The 16,053-nt window shown below is 36.1% G+C and overlaps 1 protein-coding gene across 20 annotated transcripts in view; it reads right to left on the minus strand.

The window, feature by feature from the left end:
* The window catches only part of LOC100342997 (ALG13 UDP-N-acetylglucosaminyltransferase subunit), a 96,277-nt gene that overhangs the window by 33,451 nt on the left and 46,773 nt on the right, over nucleotides 1-16,053 (minus strand). For 16 of the 20 annotated variants that reach the window (XM_089324197.1, XM_089324198.1, XM_089324203.1 and 13 more), the window contains 12 exons: nucleotides 15,906-15,981; nucleotides 14,901-15,009; nucleotides 13,282-13,346; nucleotides 12,858-12,958; nucleotides 11,698-11,825; nucleotides 10,397-10,643; nucleotides 9,854-9,967; nucleotides 9,511-9,667; nucleotides 8,969-9,089; nucleotides 6,756-6,788; nucleotides 6,600-6,655; nucleotides 1,087-1,158 (listed from right to left, as the gene is read on the minus strand). In XM_089324197.1, the coding sequence (XP_089180323.1) occupies nucleotides 1,087-1,158; nucleotides 6,600-6,655; nucleotides 6,756-6,788; nucleotides 8,969-9,089; nucleotides 9,511-9,667; nucleotides 9,854-9,967; nucleotides 10,397-10,643; nucleotides 11,698-11,825; nucleotides 12,858-12,958; nucleotides 13,282-13,346; nucleotides 14,901-15,009; nucleotides 15,906-15,981 (1,279 nt within the window). The remainder of the gene's footprint in view (nucleotides 1-1,086; nucleotides 1,159-6,599; nucleotides 6,656-6,755; nucleotides 6,789-8,968; nucleotides 9,090-9,510; nucleotides 9,668-9,853; nucleotides 9,968-10,396; nucleotides 10,644-11,697; nucleotides 11,826-12,857; nucleotides 12,959-13,281; nucleotides 13,347-14,900; nucleotides 15,010-15,905; nucleotides 15,982-16,053) is intronic. The other 4 variants (XM_089324207.1, XM_089324199.1, XM_089324194.1 and 1 more) reach the window with 2 other exon arrangements.

Below are 16,053 nucleotides of genomic sequence, written 5' to 3' on the forward strand. Positions count from 1 at the left end.
TCTGCTATGGGACAACACTGGCTCCAAACGCTTTAACTTCTAAATCTATTATTTTCATGAAAATATATAAATGAGATTCACAAATCAAGTATCAAATTGTATACAATGAAAAGTTTCCTTCCAACCTGTATTCTACTTGCCTCACTACCTCTTCCCCAAACAGATAATCTATGAGTTTCCTGTATATGGTTACAGAGATTTGTGATACATATCCAGTTTGTCACATTTTTTAAAATAATCACACACTTTTTAAACAGGAAAGGTGCTTTGCATATTTGGTAACTTCATGGGACTACAAGTTTTTTTCTGTTTATGACACAGACTACTTTCCCACAGCATCCAGTCCAAGTTTGTGCAGAGATAATAAATAAATGGCAAGACTCTTCTTGAACACACTGTCCTCACTGTCAGTTCCATTTCCTTACCACCCACGGAAATGTGCCTACTACCCTTACCCTCTCTGGTTTTCCAAAACTGCTTTCAAAGTCATCAGTAGTCTCCATGGCAACAAACCATAATAGACTTATTAATCCTTATGTTGCTTGACTTTTTAGCAGCAACTGATACTTGACTGCTCCTTGAAACTCTCTTTTCCAGGGGCTTCCAGATTAATACAATTTCCTACTTTTCCTCCCCCCGACTGTTCCTTCTCTACCCATTTTGTAAAATTTGTCGACTCACATACTCTGTTCTAGATTCTTTTCTCAATCTCTTGCACTTCCCAGGATGACTATTTACTCCTAGGGTTCCAGTTATCTTTTTATGCTGACTCCTTATTCCACAGGAGAACTTTAAACTTAAGCTTCAGTAAAATAGATCTGACAGGTAATTTATATTAACTCATTCATCACAGAAGAGGTTCACAGTAGGTTGACTATGAGTAGTCTAATGCCAGCACATAGAACAGTGTCTGGAACACAGTAGATTCTTAATCAATTTTATTGAATGAATTTACACAATCACTGTGTCAGGTACCACAAGGTATTAATAATATTAAAACACAATCAGCTGTTTGAACTATTACAGAGATAAAAGAAAATAATTTTTCTCTGTTCAGATCACTGTAATGATTTGATAACAGATTACCTTTTGGGGGTAGCTGAATGAGGTAACTGCATCCTGAGGAGGTACAGAACATGGCCTTCTGTCCTGAAGAGACTTTAAGGAATACAGAAATACAACTGAATAAAGTGAAATCAAGAAACCAAACCTCACATCAATAAAAGATCTGCTTAACATATAAAATCAAATGAAAGTGATCTGTCCTGAAATAATGCAAATTTGAAAGTGATAGGTAATACTGCTCTAAAAGGTGTCACTCTAGAGCCTGATTTGGGTGACTGTTTTGTTACCTACCTACCGAGATCCTGATCACATAACTCTAGTCCCAAGGCAGATTCTAAAATCTAACTGAAATTTTAACCCTTTCTCAGTAGGCTTTCTTGCTTTAGAAGTAGAACCATCAATAGTTTTGCTAAAGGACTCTATTCTATCTCATAATGTAGCTTGGGACAAGGATGGGCTAGCTGACTGCATCTTTTTTAAAGATTAATTTATTTATTTGAAAGGAAGAGAGAGAGAGAGAGAGAGAGAGAGAATGAATGAATGAATCTTCCATCTGTTGGTTCACTTTGCAAATTGACCCAATAGCTGGAGCTGGGCTGATCTGGAGTCAGGCACCAGGAACTTCCTCTGGGTCTCCCATGTGGGTGTAAGGGCCCAAGCATTCGGGCCATCCTCCATTGCTTTCCCAAGAGCATCAGCAATGAGCTGGATTGGAAGTGGAACAGCCGGGACTCGAACCAGTGCCCACATGGGATGCCAGCACTGCAGGCAGCAGCTTCACTTGCCATGCCACAGTGCCCGCCTCATGACTGCATCTTATCTAAGCAAGATGTAGTAGGATCCAAATACTACTTCCCTTGGGCTGAAGAGCTTATCTTTATAAAAGTAAAGATGGTTTTGAAGGCCTCAAATTCATGTAAGAGAGACTATGATGGCAGCAAAAACTCTCACAGGAGAAACTGGTAATACTGGTCAATATGCAGAAAGAATCAGGGAAACAATCACAGGAAACAACAGGAACCATACTGTGAAAAGGAGCCCCACTTAACAAGATGGCTCATTTCCAAAGTTTGTGTTCAAGTACAGCCAAAGCACCTGCCTAAAGACAAACATTTACCCTAGCTCAGAAGGCCCTGTGCGGGTGTTAAACAACTATGGAGAAGGATTTAGTTGAGCGATGAACATGGAATAAATGTTTATGGTCTCCTGGAAGGCTCTGTACCTAGAAACATTTATTCAAATCCTATATTAGGCTTCCATCCCTCAGAATAATATGAAAAAAATCTTTAGAAATTTGCTATGGATTTGGCAGCTTGGGGGGGCGGGTGGGCATGGGGAACATCATGAAGAGACTGTAGGCTATGGTAGGCTATGATAAAGCAAATTGAGAAGAAAAAGGAACATGTGAAAAATGAAATTAAAAACAAAAGAAAGTACCTAGTATTAGCATGCTTAATGGCTAGATTTTTAACTACCATTTTCACTTGAATGGCTATTTCAAAAGCAGGTATAAAAGCATGTGATATGAGAACAGTAATGGTGAGGTGGAGGAAAAACTGTTTCTTTAAAAGGTGCAAAGTAAGAGAACAAAGGAGGAGAAAATAATTACATATCAGAGTTTTTTTCTCCTTCCTAAGATGAATTGCCTAAATAGTAAAAAAAAGAAAAAAAAATTACAGAAAGCTGCCAAGGTTAAGTATAAACCTAATTAGAGAACAGAGGGTAATTATTAGTAAGTACTTAAATATTCCAGTTCTCATTTTGAGTTTCTAGTGGGATGGTCCTTTCCAGCCCCAAATAAAATTAAGTATTGCCAGGTAACTTGTTTGGACACTGAAATATAAGCAGTAAGGTTAACTGCTGGTGTTCAATTTCTGTATCTTTGAACTACTGAAGTGATTGTGAAAGTACACATCCATCAGCCTGCGTCCCTGAGGATCATGAAGAACAGATACCTGCTACATCCTGCACTGGACATATAACATTGGCAGCAACAACTTTTCTGGTGATAAGCCTTTGGGATTTTGAGGGCTATTTGACAGCATAACTTAATTTGAGTAAAACAGATGTAACTAAGAGTATGTGTTGTACCCAAAATCTAACTGAGATTGTGAATGCATAGCTCTTAGGAAAAGAGACTCAGAAAATTGAATGTTAACACTGTGTTTTGACTACTGGTGGCAAAGTTTAGCAAGATATGAGAATACTTCAAAAAGTGGAAATGGAACTTAAAGGTCTTTTGGTATAACAAATTCTGAAATCCATGTAGTTTTTCATAATACTGATTTTCTAGGAAAGTTCTGAAGACAGACATGTGTAAGAATTAGCCGATTGCAGGCAGGAATAAAAGGGAATAGAGAGTCTTTGCATACAGGAACTCTTAGGGTAGAAGAAGCAACTGTTTTTGATCTTAAACTGTAAAAGATCAAACTGATAAATGAATTACTCAAAGAAACTATAAGCCAGAACTAAAAACCATTCAGCTGAGATAAAAACCACCCTTGGACTCACCATTAACTACAATCAACTACAAGCTCAATCAACTAATCTTTGACAAACAAGCTAAAATCAATCCCTAGAGAAAGGATAGTCTATTGAACGAAAGGTGTTGGGAAAATTGGATCTACGCATGCAGAAGTATGAAACAAGACACCTTATGCAAAAATCAACTCGCAATGGATCAAGAATCTAAATCTACAATTTTTTACCATCAAACCACTAGAGGAAAACATAAGGGGTATTTATGCAAGATATGACAAAAGATTTCTTGGAAAAGACTCCAGAAGACCAGGCAATAAAAGCAAAAATTGACAAATGGTATTACATCAAGTTAAGGAGCTTCTTCACTGCAAAAGGGAACATGCAACAAAGTGAAGAGGCAACACAGAATAGGAGAAAATATTTTCAAACTATGCAACTGATAAAGGATTAGTATTTACAATCTATAAAGAGCTCAAGAAACTCGACAATAATAAAACAATCAAGAAATGGGCAATGGATATGAACAGGCATTTTTTAAGGGATAAAATACAAATGGCCAACAGACATATGAAAACATGCTCAGGATTACTAGCCATCAGGGAAATGCAAAAACCGCAATGAGGTTTCACCTTACCCTAGTTCGAATGCCTATCATCCAAAAATAAAAAAAAAAAGTAACTGCTGGGGAGAGTGTGGGGATAAAGGTACCCTAAGACACTGTTGGTATAACATTATGGAAGACATTATGGAGACTCCTCAGAAATGTGAAAATGGCTCTCTCATATGACCCAGCCATCCCACTCCTGAGAATTTACCCAAAGGATATAAAAGCAGCATATGAGTTATTTGTTTATTACATGTTTATTATGGATCAATTCACAATAGCTAAGATATGGAATCAACCTAGATGTCCATCAACTGATGAATGGATAAAGAAAATGTATATACACACTATGGAATACTACTCAGTCTTAAAAAAAGAATGAAGTCCTATCTTTGGCAATAAAATGGAAGCAACTAGAAACTATTATGCTTAGATAAGCCAGCAAGTATGTTTTTGCTTACATGTAGTAGTTAACACAGAATATAAAAAAATTATAGGAACCAAATATCTTGTGATTTGATCATTGTTTCTAGCCCTTGTTTATACACCTGTAGAACTGTGGTCTTTTTTTTGTATTTATTTTTTAAGGAATACAAATTTCATAAGTAAAACTTTAGGAATATAGTTATTCTTCTCATCATACCCGCCCTCCAACCCTTGCTCTCACCCTTCCTCCTCCTCCCTCTCCCCTTACCAGTCCCAATCTCCATTAAGATTTATTTTCAATTAACTTTGTACACAGAAGACCAACTTTATACTAAGTAAAGATTTCAACAATTGCCCACATACACACGCACAGTTTGAGAACTAGTTTTACAGTTAACTCTCATAAATGCAACTCATTGAGGACAGAAGTCCTGCATGGGGAATTAGTACTCAGTGACTCCCGTTGTTAATTTAACAATTAACACTCATATATGACGTCAGTGACCACCCGAGGCTCTTGACATGAGCTGCCTAGGGGAACTGTGGACTTTATTTAAGAAAAAAAAAACACAAACTTCTATCTTATTTTATAAACATTGTAAACAAATTTGTTCATGAATTTGGCAATTGAGAATTGATTGGTTAAAGTAACCAAATACAATGTGGAGCTATCATGAAGAAGGACATGGAATTGGATCTGTGTTCTTTAAATTACTTGTTGAACATTATGGTTAGTGGTGCATTATGCCTGATTATACAGTGGACTTAAATTATGTTCCTGCAAAAATTAAAGAGGAAAAAAGAAAGGAAGAAAGGAGGGAGATTGGAGAAGGGAGAGAAGTATAGTTATCTTCCTAGAATTGTACCTATGGCATACATGAAATCAGTTATCTTTATATTAATAAAAATTTGAAAAAAATAAATGACTCTTAAAAAAAATGCCTGGGGCCCCCATTTTCTGTAAGAAGCAGGCTGAAAAAGCTTCTCAGTTGCCAGGGAATAATCATTCTCCAATGCCTATTTCAAATATAGCCAAGGAAAGAAGAGCCTTGGAACCACCAAAAGATACCAGAAACAATGAACCAATGAATAGTTCCCCATTTATTGGTTGGCGCTGTTCATAATGTTTGCCTATGAAGATTTCAGAATTGCTATGGGACAGTAACTATGTTTCTACCATTTTCTTCCTTTCTAGGGATTTTCATTGCAATATTTTAGCCCCTGTTTTGTAACTAAAGCCTGGATATAGGTGGGCACAGTAAAACTTTTGCTTTAGGCCTCAGCATAAAGAGGAGAGATATTTGGATCCAACATAAAGAGTTTAACAAATTACCCAGAAATCCTGGGCTTTAAGTTTGATTACACTGAATGGAAATTTTAGGCTGTCTCTTCTGGGGGTAGAAACAAGTATTTTGCCTGTGGGATGGAGAGGGAGAACTAGTTCAATACTGTAAGTCCTTAATGCTGTCAACATTTTGCCTTCCAAGAACAAATAAATTAGAGTTTTCAGGTGGATCTGCTCTGGCCAGTAGAAAACAAAGTGCCATGTGTCACCTCTGATAGAAGCTCTAGGAGTCAGTGTACCATTTACCCACTTTTATTACCCACTTTGGCAATCAAGAGATGCAGCACCCATCACTCTGTGTCACTAAGTCCTTGTAGACCTCTGCTGGACATGTAGCATAACCAAGAAGCAAATTTTTGCTGTATTAAATGACTGAGATTTTTCATTTTAACTGATAAAAAATAATAAAATCCTCTAAAAATCATCACTGCCAATGTTAGAATTTCCTCTTCTACTAACAACAAATATTAGGAATATCCCTTAATTAAATTAAATATCCCTAAATTAATCCCTAATTTCAGAATTTGAGTATGATATTGGATGAGTTATTTAATTTCTATATCTACAAAATCAGAATGATACTAATTGCCTCATGGATTTGAATATATTTATATGCATAGCTCCTAGAATAGTGCCCTAGTACATATGGCTCAGTGTTTGCCATTATTAAGTACCTACCAAGTTTGCTGTAGATGCAGTTGTGCTGTAAACACCTGAAGTTTCATAGTCTGGCTCTAGAGAATACAGCCAAAGTAAAGTAAAATATGAGCATTATTTTATCATTTGAAATCCCATAAATAGTGACGATTGTCATTATATCTATATCTCACTGACCTGAAGGATAAAGATATTCTTCATGATATACCCCTAGAAAAAAAAAGACAGAAGTATATTTATAGTTTTTATTAGCTTGAGAAAGCAAAATGGCCAACACTTGATTTTCCTAAGTTGTTTTTTCACTTTTTAAATTTTTTCCTAAGTTTTATGGTTATATGTTCAAAACTAAACTCCATACATCCTTAGAAGTCATTTGAGCTTTCATACTTGTTGACAGATACTGAAGCCAAAGACCAGCAATAAACAACACAAATTTCTCCTGAAAATTCTCTTAGCTTGTAAGAGTTCAGGTAGAGGTAAAAAACCCAGCTGTGTTCAGTGCTTCTAGGGAGGCAGTACAGTGTAGCAGTACAAAGGGCCTGGAGCTAGGACTGCCTGAATTTGAATCCTAGTTAGCTACATGACTTTAGGCAAGCTATTTAATATTTGTACCTCAATTTCTTCACTGTAAAATGGATAATAGTATCTAGCTTATATGGGTTTTGAGTAGGGTTAACAAGAGTGAAAAAAATTTAGAATTTTTGACATATAGTATAGATTACAGTCAACTCAAATGTTGAGCATAATCTTAGTATAACTCAGTTTCCTGAGGTGGATAATAAAGGAATAAGCTATGACTTATATATTTTATGCCTTTTTCATGCCAGTAATACATGTAGTACCATTTTTCCTGAAAGGAAGGCTCAATAGATTGAAGTACTTTAAGATCTCTGTACTATTGAGATGCAGAGTAAGGATAGTTTTCTACCAAATAAAACTCTACCAATCTGAACTGAAGGTGAGAACAAAGATCTGGTCACTTTAAATGTGCCACAATGGGTGAGCAGTTTATCTGAAGTTACCCACAGGGATAAGAAGAAAAAAAAAAAACAAAGAGGAAGCATCCTTACGCACATGCATACACACACGTGCATAACATTTTCACAAATTGGACTGGTGCTGTATTTTTGATTCTCATTAAGTTCCTAGAAATATCTACTGTATTTTCTTCTACATGATAGTAGAAGGAGGAATATTATAAAACAAGAAACATACTGAAATCAAGTCATTCAGAATGTCTCACACTGCCTTACGTCATCCAATCTTCCAGAACAGTTTCAGTAGGCATATATCATTTACTAGTGAAATGGCAAAAAATAAGCATACTCCTAGTAGGAGGCAATATGACATCTGTTAAGAGCATTCATATATGCATATGTATGTTATGTGTGTATGCTTTAAAGTCAGATACACCTGAGTCCAAAATCTATCTCTGCAGTCACATAGAGCCACTACTTTAAAAAGTTCATGGAAAAAAAAAACTAAAGATAATGCATATTTTCCATGAGCTTTTATGAAGACCCTCATACTATCTAAAAAGGCCAGAATAAGTAAGTCCATAGAGACAGAAAACATACTGATGTTTACTAATGGCTGGGAACAGGGGTGGTTACATGATGTGGGGAATAGGTGCTGATGGGCACTAAGTTTCTCTCTGGGGTAATAAAAATGCTATAATATTAATTATGGTGATGGCTATGCAATTCTGAATGTAATAAAAACACTGAATTATACACATTAAATAGGTAAAAAGTTGTATCTTAATAAAGTTGTTATATAAACACACCTCTACCATTTACCAAGAGTATGATCATGGCCATGGCCATGTCATTTGAATCTCACATTTCCTCACAGATAAAATAGGAATATTGCATTCCTTAAAAGAGTACAGAAATAATGATATTAAAGTATAAATAAGCCTATTAAAATGGATGTCACATAGGATTCAATAAATAGTACTGTGTATAGGTCAACTAAACTGTGAGTGAGGAGACACTCCATAGCAGTCTTGTAAAATAACAGCTAGTCATATGAAAAGGTCAAAGTAGTTAAACAAATGCTAAGGGGAACTATGAATAGTACCTTACTAATAAGAAACAGGTTTTCCATCCTGATATCTCACCAATAAAACTCACCAAAGTCCTATGTAAAGACCTAGAAATTAGTTATAACAATATAATGGCCTACTGAAATAAAAGCCTGTCCTTCTGAGAATTACCAGGACATCTTCCAAACTCCAGCAGGTTCTGGGACAAGGCCTTAAAACATTTCCAAAATAAACTACTAGAACAAAGACAAGACCCTAGACCCAAATTTTTGGTCTACTTCACAACCCTGATGTGAAAATACCCTAAGAATCCTCTTTTAAAAAACATTGAACATTGACTCACCACTATCACCCTGACCATTATTCTCTTCTGCATTCAAAGGCTGTTTGCCTGTACTATGTCCTCGCCTTGCAACACAGTATCCTGAATTAGCAGGAACCATTGTAGAGGGACCGCCATGATTCTGTATCAAAAAGAAACACAAGTGTATTCTTTGTATAGTCAGAAAAGAAAAGAGGATATTCTGAAAGGCAATTAGTAACAAAGAGTAACAATGTGAATCGCTATTGTCAGAGAATTCTATAAGTACATGTTTTAAGTGTATTTTAAAATTAATGATCAATAGAAAACATAAGTATATACATACATGTATACATGTATCTATGTATATGCATATATATAAGATTATGTGTCTATTTCTAGCCCATTCTCTACAAACAGCTTAAAAAGTTTTTCTCTTTGAAAGCTCTAAGATGAAAACTTGTATTCTTCAGAAAAGTCGTTATTTGGTTGCTCATACAAAAAGCTAAAATTTATCCACATTGTCTTTACTTATAAAGAAAAAAAAACTAAACAGCTTTTTGAGTAAAGCTTTGACCACTTACAGGTAAAGCTGGATAAGCAGTCTCGCCCCCTTCTTCCACTTCATAAAAAGTAACAGTTTCTTCCAAGCTCCTGGGCATCTGTCCGTTTTCTGGGACAAAGCCATATTGGAAGTTCTTATTCATACAATGCATCTGGCGGTGACTACGTCTAAAGGAGCTTAAGTAGTTTAGAGAATGAAAAAGGAAAAATGAGAAAATATGGCAGTAACTTGTTTCCCATTTCTAAGTAACACTTCAAATATCTGAAGTTAACACTTTTTAGTCTATATTATCATTGCTCAGCAACGAAACCAGACTTCACCATTTATTTTTTTCTGACTTCCAACTCTTTTAAAATACTTACCGAGATCTATAGGAGAAGTTATCATAGTTCTGGCAGCACCTTTTTCCTGGGCCAGAATAAAAACCAACTTTAGGGCCTGGCATGTTTTGCCTGTTGATAAAGTGAGATGAATCCCTAAGAATAAACGGAAAGGAAAAATACAACTCTTTACTCACTTATGCCTGAGTAGTCATTGTTGAAATTAAGAAGAAGTAAAACACCTTTCTAAAAACATCCAACTAACAAGATTTGCTCTTTCCAACATACTGGCATAAGGCATATCCATTACTAATGGATACAGTGGCATATATCACATGGACATTCATCTTCATGACATTTTATCTTCTAGCATCTCTTCAACAGCTTTACCTTTTCCTAGACTATGAGATGCAAAAATGCCAACAACTTCATTTGACAATAATTTAACTGTACAGAAGTTCTATCTTCCATGCTCTCTTTAGGCAGAGAATTATTCAGATTTTTTTTCAATTCTACTATAATTCCATGCAGGTATTAGAAAATTCTAAGACCTAAACAGGACATATATTATCTTGAAAGTCTTACCTAGGCATCCCACATCCCCGACCTTGTCTTGGAGATGAATATTGAGGATGAAAATGTTCATTAGGCATAACATTGCCAGCTGCCTGTGAGTAGTGCAATGGAGGCTCATGCCCATAATGCATGCTATGCTGAAGTCTGGCCGGAAAGAGGGGGTCTCCTCTGCTGTAAGCCATTGTCATATAAACCTCTTTTCCTCGAACTTTCTTGAATATTTTCTTCCGCTGCTTCATGTCCATCTCTACCATAGCTTTCAGGCATACAAAGAAGTACCAAATAAGCTTCATAGCCAAAGCAATACATCTAGCATCCCCTAACCCCCATGCTGCCTTAAAGTTTCAGTAGCTTTAATGAGGAATAAATCAAATACAGGGAGAACATTTTTGTATCTTTCAAGGATATACCGAAGTCTTCCATTTAGAATAGCAAAACCAGCAGATAATTTCTATACCAATGAGTAGTTCAGTGTTACCTTTATAGGCCGCACTGAATTCAAAATATTAAGTCATCCAGTCACCTACATCACTATTTTACAAGAAATTATGCTGGGGCCAGCACTGCGGCATAGCGGGTAAAGCCGCCTGCCATCTGCAGTGCTAGCATCTCATATGGGTGTCGGTTCAAGTCCTGGCTGCTCCATTTCCTATCCAGCTCTCTGCTATGACCTGGGAAACAGTTGAAGATGGCCCAAGTTACTTGGGCCCCTTGCACCCACGTGGGAGACCCAGAAGAAACTCCTGGCTTCGAATTGGTGCAGCCCCGACCATTGCAGCCAATTGAGGAGTGAAGCTACGGATGGAAGATCTCTCTTTCTCTGCCTCTCCTTTCCTCTCTATGTAACTCTGACTTTTAAATAAATAAATAAATCTTTTTAAAAAAAGAAATTATGCCTGTTAGTATCTTTGGCTGCTTCTTAGAAAGTACTTTCTTAGTTCTTTGAGAAATTTCCCCCTCAAGTTTTGCAGTCTAAAATGTACACCAGCTTAAGTTTCACAAAGTCTCCTAGAACAGTGGTTTTCAACGAGGAAAAAATTTTCCCCTTCCTCCCTCAAGGTATATTTGGAATGTCTGGAGACATTCCTGGTTGTCATAATCAGAGGCAGAGTGTGCTACTGACATCTAGTGTGTAGAAGCAAGGGATGCTTCGAATCACCCCACAATGAAGTATTATCCATCCCAAAATGTCCATAGTGCCGAGGCTGAAAAACTTTACCCTAGAATAAATAAATAAATAAAAAAAAAACCCTACAACATAAGAAAAAGGTCCAAAAGAAAGGAAAAATAAAAGCCTTTAGTATACAAACCCATTTCTGGAACATAGCCCCCAGGCATTTTCTGGTAACCTCTTCCTTTCCGACTGGGCATAGCATTCCAGGCAGGAACAGGTGGCACTTGGGTAACTGCTTTTAGGTTAGCCAGCGGAACAACATGCCTTAAAATCAGAAGTACCACCATGAAGCCACTGTAACTCAGACTTACCTCTCATTCAATATGCATATTTTACACCTCCTGCTACATTTTAAAGTGTATTCTATTTAAACTTACTGACATTAGCTTTCCTATTTCATTTTTTTTTCTTTTCTTTTAGGTTAGAAAACCTAAGACTAGTTTGTAAAGCTTCAAAATGTGTGTAGCTTGTATCTTATATCCAGAAGACTGTGGTAGACTGTTTAGTTCAAACATTTGCTGCTCCTTCTTAGAGAAGGATTTTATTTCACCACCCCACTGACATCAGACTTCACTAGGTAAAACTTTGGTCAGTAATGTATGAGAAGTTATAAGGATCAGCAGCTGGTTTGTCACACTCTCATTTCTTTCCCTGCCTGTGCTTACAGAAGCACATATCAGAAAAGAGCCACTATTGGACCCACTATGGACATGCTAAATGAGACAGAAATTACCTTTCTTGTTTTAAACTGCTGAAATTTCTTTGATCGTTAGGGCAATGTAGCCTCAATTAATGGTTCTTAAAGTGAGCCAACTGCATTAGCATCACCTGGAAATATGTTAGAAGTTCAAATACTTAGATACTACTCCAGACTTACTAAATCAGAAACACTGGGGATTGAGCTCACCAATCTGTGTTTTCATAAGCTTTCTAGGTAATTCTAGTATATGGTAGTTTCAGAAGGACTGGTCTAGCTTATCTTGATACTGGCAGAGGCTCAGTTGGCAAAACTCCTTTCCAATTACTATGAACGGTTTTCAACCATAATTTTCTTGTACTTAATTTAATCTTTCTCATGAGTTGGTTAGTACCTAAGATTTGGAAACTTATACATAAGTGGTACTTATGCTGTTATTTCCTACTTCAACATATGCTTTTTGTAATTCAAGATGACATCTTAGGCAAGTACCAAATATAACTCTGGTTTCTTACTAGCATCCTATTCTCAAGCTAATATTATGAAAAGCTATCAGGATCCAAAGATTTTAGTAATTCAACACATTGTTATACTCTTACTTTTCTGCCAGTTCTTCAATGAAGACTGTTACAGAATTGTTTTCATTTCCAACTTCCTGAATATGAGCATTATAGTATCTTCCACTTGATTCCAAGCGAACCTAAAAGAGAGAAGAGATAGTAAGAATTCTTCTAGTCTCAAGTCTATTGACAGATCTGGTTTCTATCAAACAAAAATATCACTCTCCTCCAAAGGGAGTTCAGTATTTACTCTGTAAAGTAATTGATAACAACACTGCCCGTCTGAGACAATGGAGGTTGTACATAATGAAAGAGTTATATCAAACCACAGAAGTTTGTTGTTAAAATTTAATACAAACATCAACAACATTTTGCTAGCATTTTGTAAATAAGTCTTGCTCAACTTATGAATGACTAAAAGTCCAACCCTGGAGAAATAAATTGATTCTTTCAAAGAACTAACCTGGCACTTGTCTCCCAAATAGTACTGCCTCCCAGCATATTCCATGTAATTAGATTTTTGAAGTTCTATTTGAAAGAAAACAAAGATTGAAACTCAACTGAATTGGTTAACATTCCTATGTTACATCACTTAATTTCCTAATTTACTTTTACCATAGTGCATTTGACAATGCTACCACTATAAATTAAAATTTGGGGTGGGGAACACTGAAAGGGCCATTCTATCACTCTTCAGATGTTATTTCTGTGGTCAATGTAAAGTGACTTACCAGAACAGTTTTGTACTTTAAAATACAAATAATTAGAATTTCAGATATAATCTTAGAGTTGATCAAACATTAATTAAGGTACAATTTGAAAGTAACATTATACAACTTTTTTTTATTTTAAAGACTTATTTGAAAGGGAGAGAGAGAGAGGAAGAGAGAAAACAAGATCCATCAATTTATCTGCCAGGTCACTCCCCAAATGGCTGCTGTGACCAGGGCTGAGCCAGGCTGAAACCAGGAGCTTCATTAGGGTCTCTCATGTGAGTGGCAGGGCCCCAAGCCCTTGGGCCATCTTCTCATTTTTTCCCAGGGGTATTAGCAGTGATCTGTATTTGAAGTGGAACAGCCAGGACTGGAATTGGCACCCATACGGGATGCTGGCATTGAAGGCAGTGGCAATTTAACTCACAGTCCCATAACTCCAGCCACTATACAGTTTCTTTAAAACAGACTTTTAAAATTACCAACATGAGGTCTTAACACCTTCTAGATTATGTCTAGGTACACTGAAGTTCAAGAAGATGAATGTGAAACCTTAAAGGATTAACCTGGAAGCAGTACTTTAAGGTATAGTTTGATCAATTTAGTTACCTTATAAGAAGAATACAATTATCTATTTCAAGGGTTAGCAAGCTTTTTGTGTAATGAGCCAGAGATTAAGAAACTGTCAGAACTATTCAAGTCCACTGTAAAACTTTAGGGGCAACATTCAGCATAGTGATTAAGACACTGCTTGGAATACCCACATCCCATGTCAGAGTGCCTGGATTCAAGTCCTGGTTCCATTCCTGATCCCTCAGCCTCTGAGTCAACAAGTGATGGCTCAAGTAGTTGAGTCCCTGGCATCCATGTGGGAGACCTGAATTGAGTTCCCAGCTCCGCCCAGCCCCAACTGTTACAGGTATCTGCAGAGTGAATAAGCAGAGGGGAGATCTGTGTTTCTCTTTCAAGTTAAAAAAATATTTTATTTATAAACAATGAAATCTGAATTTTATATAATTTTTGTGTCACAATATACTGTTATTTTATTTTTCTGTCATTTAAAAGTAACCATTCTTAGCTCATAGACCACACAAAAATAGGTTGTAGGTCATATTTGGTTAATGGGTCTGACCTATTCATTCATCAGTTAAGAGTAATCTTAATACTTTAAGAAGCCCCAGACAAGCATTAGATTCTAAACGATTCCTCCCCATTTCTAAACCTATTTGCTTCCTTCCAACTTTAAATCATATCTCGAGTAATAAAAGTACTAGATTGGTTTTGACAACAATATGTTGTCAACATGTCTTATAAGAAACTTCTCCTGGCTCTGTCAAGATTCAAAAGTACCTTGGTGATATTTTATTACCTTTTCTGCTGTCCAACCAAACATCAAATTCTACATTACGATAGATTTCTGGATCCAGGGCTTTGAGCACCTTATAGGGGAAGAGCATCTTTGATGGATTTTCTGGAGACTAAAAGAAAAATAATCATGCTGCAAACTCACCATCCTTAGCTTGAATATTTCTTCTTTGAGTAAGGAAGAATTAAGGTTCTTGTCTTCCTATCTCCCTTTCTTTATTAAAATAATAGCACAAATTTTACTGTGTATTTTAAAAATCAGGAAACTAAAGAAGTAAATTGCAAATAATTTAAAAGCATTTAGATAGCAGAAGGGAAACAACACCTAGGAAAATCAACAACTCTATTTTTCAAGTGTCATCTTGATATACACACGGAGGTACAAGTATAAACCTTAAAATCACTTGAAAATATCAGAAAGGTTTACTTTATTTTTGGTGAAATTGTTACAATTTCCAAAGAAACTACCATCTTTTACTGCTTTCTTAGAATTTAACCATATTCAGTATTATTCCAAAATTAATAGCACTTGGGTTATACATAGATTGCTGTAGTAGTATTTGCTAGGCTGAAACTGAAGGCCCTCTTGATCTTAGGCAGTCAAGATGGTAAAATTGCTCTTATTTCTCCAACTTTAATAGACCAGGATCATAATCTAGTTTCTTTGATTAGAATAGAGATAAGCATTATATTCTTACATGGAAAAAATGATCAAAGCATCACAAGATTGACTATGAACTAAATACCGTGTTTGTGTACTACTTTGAGAACAGCTTCTGAAATTTCTTGAGTGCCCTGAGTTTGCTTTGAAAAATCTAAAATTTCATGAGAATAAGAATTTGGAGGAAATTAAACACATGGTTTACATCTTTAGTATACACAAAGGAAAACATGACCAACTCTTCCTAAGTTCCATATGGTTAGAATGGACCATGTGACCTTAATTAGTTTAAGTCATGATGTTGTAAGCCAAGAATGTAAAAATTCTTTTCCATAGAAAATATCAGACCTTTGATTCTTCTGTCCCTTGATTGTAGCCCTCTGGTATACTTTCAACATTGCAGCAGGCACCCCACTCCTCAGTCCTAATTAGAAAGATTAAGAGCAAAGAGCTTCATATATAAGTATTACTTAATGTTACTATAGTTACTTAAGTC

This window comes from Oryctolagus cuniculus, chromosome X (genome assembly GCF_051225735.1).
Source record: "Oryctolagus cuniculus isolate XC-2025 breed Fujian yellow rabbit chromosome X, ASM5122573v1, whole genome shotgun sequence".
NCBI lineage: Eukaryota > Metazoa > Chordata > Mammalia > Lagomorpha > Leporidae > Oryctolagus > Oryctolagus cuniculus.